Consider the following 4,918-nt stretch of genomic DNA (forward strand, 5'->3'; position numbering starts at 1 on the left):
AGCATTACAATGAACAGAGATTATGTTTCAGCACATTCACAGTTTAAACATTCCTCTGTGATCAGAGGACAAAAGAGAGCGTTGGTTACGCTGCGATCACTGCCCTCGCTGACTTCGTGGGCAGGATCTTGTGTTTGATGAACAGTTTCAGGACATGAACTCTGATTAGATGAGTGCCGGAGCCCGTACACGGACGGGTTAGTGAGCGACGGCATAATGAATGAAAAGTATAAAGACAAGAAGATCCGAGCCTCTGCAGCCACGTGACTCATGTCGAAGCGACTTTGGAAGATTTCAAACAAGGAGCCGATGGTTGTAGTTGAGCAGAGATAATAAATGTGGGAAACATGTTTTCAGAGTGTTACGCTTGGACTCTCTCGATAACTTGGAACAAACTCTGGAAATCTGTGCATAGAGAAGATGATCATGAGCAGCTGAGGCCCGATAAAGATCAGAACCAGAAAGAGTCCCGCGATGCTGATGTAGGACGCGACCGAGCAGGCGTTCTTCACCAGCTCCATGTTCACACAGTACAGCTTCGGGATGACTCTGCCACACATGCTCAGCTGCAGGTCAGCGAGTAATACCTCCAAACAGAATGATCGGGTACAGAGCTGCTAATGCAATGAGCTTCTGTATCTTTGAGCTGGACATGATGCTGTGGTAATGCAGCGGGTAACATATGGCAACTATCTGTCATATCCCACAGCTAAAATACAAAACTCAGCACAGGCAAACGTGTGGAGGAAGTACACCTGAGCCATGCACCACTGCACCGGGACCTCATAGGTGTCAGACAGCAGGATGGCCAGGTGGCCGGGAACAGCGCCGTGCTGCCGTAGATCTCGTGATGGATAACACACACGTGAACACGTTCATGGGCTGGTGCAGCTCTTTGTTCTGGTGGATGATGCTGATGAGCAGAGAGTTCAGCGTGATGCTGCTGAGATACAGCAGCAGGAACACGGTGAACACCGCGTGTTTGTGCTGCTCCAAGGCGGCGTAGGCCGTCATGGTGAACGTCAGCGTGGTCGTGTTGTCCATGTGTCGTGCTGGAGACAGATTTATGAGACTGTCTCCATAAACCACACACATGAAGTGATCGTCAAACTGTCACACACACACCTGTCCACAGTTACCTGTGCTCCCCTCCTCCTCCTCCTCCTCCTCCTTCAGCCTCTCTGGCCTTTTTAACATCAGCTTCTTTTTTTTCTCCTCCCTCCTAAACAAGCGATGCTCGTGATTGTTAGTGAGGACGAGACCAAACAAATCCCTGAATGTGTCACACGTGTCATATTTTCAATGATGACATCAACTCTTCTGAGTGTGTGTGTGTGTGTGTGTGTGTGTGTGTGTGTGTGTGTGTGTTCGCTCAGTAGAATTTATCAGTTTGCAAGTATCTCTTTTCTTTTCTCTTTTCTCCTTTTCTGTATTTAGTTTTTCCATATTCAAAGCTCATTCAGCAGTATAACATCTGTAATATCAGATACATGCAGGCGATGTTATAAAAATTAGGATTGTACTGGGCTGCAGATGTTTTAACCTTATTGGTGTGTGTGTGTGTGTTGTGTGTGTGTGTGTGTATTTTTGCTTTACCATATCTCGTGTACTTCCCTTATCTGCCAGGGAAAGGTAATTAAAAATGTTCAAGGACAGAGAGACAGGTTAAGGGAAGTGTCATTTTGGACAAGAAAACATAAAGCTCATTACTAATACTCTGTAACCCTCTGTGTGTTGCACTGTTAAACGCTCCTTCTTGTACAAAAATTAAATTCAACTTAAACTTTATACTTGAATCCAGTCCTCCTTATTCAAACAGGCGAGTACAGCTGATCCTCTTGTTTCCAAAGAAAAACACGTTTTCCAATTCTTCATAAGAATAATCCAGCATTAATACATCCTTATTCAGTCAATGAACTGAGCTAACATTTAGTTCACCACTACTGAAAATAATACATGACATATGAACATACAGGCCCTCACTGTTCCCCCGTCGGTTCCTGATGAAGCTGAGAGACCTGCCAGGTTTAACACTTTTACCTGCAGCATGCATACCTCTCCATAACTGTAACAGCCAGTTTATTTACACATGGAACAAAATGAACGACGACACGGTCGGGACTTTACTTTAATCTACGGACACACAACAACTTCATGTTCATGTTTCATGTGCTCGTGATAAGTGCTAGTTTCAGGTGATAAGGCCTCATGAGAGTTTATTAATATCATTATTATTAAAGGAAACAAAGATCTGTCTTAAAGTGTCTTAAAGGATTTATATTTATGTTTGATTTGTATTTTATCAGCCATGACCTGAGCTGAGCTGTTTGTAAATGAGTAACAAAGTAAAAATATTAATAAAGTAAAACAAAAACGTTTTTTAATGATGACATCATAAATGTGTTTTGTAATGATGACGTGATGTCGGGGCCCTGTGATTTACAGAGTTTATGATGGACAGTGAAGTAAACTGCTGACAGCTGTAGACGCTGTTAGCTCATGTTAGCTCAGTCTGTTAGCTGCTGTTAGCTCATGCTGTTAGCTCAGTCTGTTAGCTGCTGTTAGCTCCTGTTAGCTCAGTCTGTTAGCTGCTGTTTAGCTCAGTCTGTTAGCTCAGTGCTGTTAGTATGTTAGCTCAGTTTTGTTAGTTGCTGTTAGCTCATGTTAGCTCAGTTTGTTAACTCATCTTAGCCAGTCTGTTTAGCTGCTGTTGTTAGCTCTGGCTTCGTAGCTGCTGTTAGCTCATGTTAGCTCAGTTTGATTGCTCGTTAGCTCATTCGTTGTTAGTGCTGTTAGCTCATGTTAGCTCAGTTTGTTAACTCATCTTAGCTCAGTCTTTGTTTAGCTGCTGTTAGCTCGTTGTTAGCTGCTGTTAGCTCATGTTAGCTCAGTCTGTTAGCTGCTGTTAGCTTATGTTTAGCTCAGTTTGTTAGCTGCGTTGTGAGCTCGTGTTTTGCTCAGTCTGTTAGCTGCTGTTAGCTCAGTTTGCTAGTGCTGTTAGCTCATGTTATCTAGTTCTGTTAGCTGTTGTTAGTCATGTAGCTCGTCTGTTAGCTGCTGTTAGCTCATGTTAGCTCGTTGTTAACTCATCTTAGCTCAGTCTGTTAGCTCTGTTAGCTCGAGTCTGTTAGCTGCTGTTAGCGCTGTTAGCTCAGTCTGTTAGCTGCTGTTAGCTCAGTCTGTTAGCTCCGTCTGTGTATTTATGATGACATCATAAATGTGTTGTAATGATGACGTGATGATCCGGGCCTGTGATTTACAGAGTTTATGATGGACATGAAGTAAACTGGTGACAGCTGTAGCTGCTGTGCATTGTTAGCTCAGTCTGTTGCTGCTGTTAGCTCAGTCTGTTGCTCAGTCTGTTAGCTGCTGTTAGCTCATGTTAGCTCAGTTTGTTAGCTGCTGTTAGCTCCTGTTAGCTCAGTTTGTTAACTCTCTTAGCTCAGTCTGTTAGCTGCTTTAGCTCAGTCTGTTTAGCTGCTGTCTCATGTTAGCTCGTTGTTAGCTGCTGTTAGCTCATGTTAGCTCAGTTTGTTAGCTGCTGTTAGCTCATGTTAGCTCGTTGTTAACTCATCTTAGCTGTGTTAGCTGCTGTTAGTAGCTCCGTCGTAGGTTAGCTGCTGTTAGATCATGTTAGCTCAGTCGTGTAGATGCTGTTTTTAGCTCATCTTTAGCTCAGTTGTTGTGCGGTTTAGCTCAGTCTTGTTGTAGTCGTCTGTTGCTTGCTGTTAGCTCATTTGACGTGCTGTAGCCTATGTTTAGCTCTAGTTCTGTTAGCTGCTGTTAGCTCCTGTTTTACGTCAGTCTGTTAGCTGCTGTTAGCTCTGTTAGCGTCAGTTTGTTAACTCATCTTAGCTGCTCAGTCTGTTAGACTGCTGTTAGCTCAGTCTGTTAGCTGCTGTTAGCGCTGTTAGCTCCGTCTGTTAGCTGCTGTTAGCTAGTCGTTAGCTCGTACTGATAGTGCGTTAGTCATGTTTAGCTCTGTTGTGTGTTAGCTCAGTTTACCCGGGTTACCCGTCGCTCTGAGCTCACCGCCAAGCTGACGACTGAGTGTTTGTGCCAACAGGCGTTATGGCTACCCCGGAAGAGAAGAGAGGTAACACAGGTCAGCAGCTTCTATGGACTGATGGCAGAGGGGAGAGCGTGAGAAGAGGACGCTGACGAGGAAGCTAAGAAGAGAAAAGGAGAGAGAAGCTCCTGACTCATTTTAAACCTCTTTTCTTATAATGTGGATCAATGACCTTCTACACCTCTTGGTATTAGGAAGATTTGTTACTCTACGGACGTTTTAAAACATTCTTTCTTAGTTATATAGAGAACTGGATGTCGCATATTGGTTGTTTAATATGCTGTCCTGTATTGTGTATATCTGCGACCCCCTAGGACTGCTTCTGTATTGGACTATCTAATTTTTTTTTTTGTTATGTATTTATTTCTTTTATTTTAATTTGTTTATATCATTCGTATATGTACTTTTGATATGTACAGCTTACAAGCTCCTCAATATGAATTGTCACATGATACAGTGATATTGTTGCAGGGATGGGCTGGTTGGAGCGAGGGGGGGGGTGATGTTTATATTTGTATTATAAGTTTCTTTATTGTGTACACTATGTCTGTTTGTATAAACATCAATAAAAAACTCTCCTCTTTGGCTTTGACACCATGTAGAGTGTTGATTTTATGTGTATACGTGCATATTTTTTATTTTTTATCTTGTGCGGGCAGTTGCTTTTTATTTTTTATTGTTTTTTATCTTTCCATTGTCTACTTTTGTGTTATTTATGTGTTTCTCTCGTTGTGCAGCACTTTTGTGTTTGCTAAATAAAACATCTGCTTCTATATAATAAGTGGAACTGCGACGAGACGTGATGCTGTTATTGACTCGTGTCTCGACTTCATCCTCCATGTTGTTTCA

The 4,918-nt window shown here is 42.7% G+C and overlaps 1 protein-coding gene across 1 annotated transcript; it reads right to left on the reverse strand.

The window, feature by feature from the left end:
- Positions 1 to 85: 85 nt before the first annotated feature.
- On the reverse strand, positions 86 to 1,044 carry LOC109140932 (olfactory receptor 52N1). The gene is given in 8 exon segments (XM_019269444.2): positions 86 to 178; positions 180 to 314; positions 316 to 416; positions 419 to 591; positions 593 to 692; positions 695 to 814; positions 817 to 849; positions 852 to 1,044. Coding segments are annotated over 8 exon segments (948 nt in total).
- Positions 1,045 to 4,918: the final 3,874 nt, after the last annotated feature.

Source organism: Larimichthys crocea, chromosome XXII (assembly GCF_000972845.2).
Source record: "Larimichthys crocea isolate SSNF chromosome XXII, L_crocea_2.0, whole genome shotgun sequence".
Taxonomy (NCBI): domain Eukaryota; kingdom Metazoa; phylum Chordata; class Actinopteri; family Sciaenidae; genus Larimichthys; species Larimichthys crocea.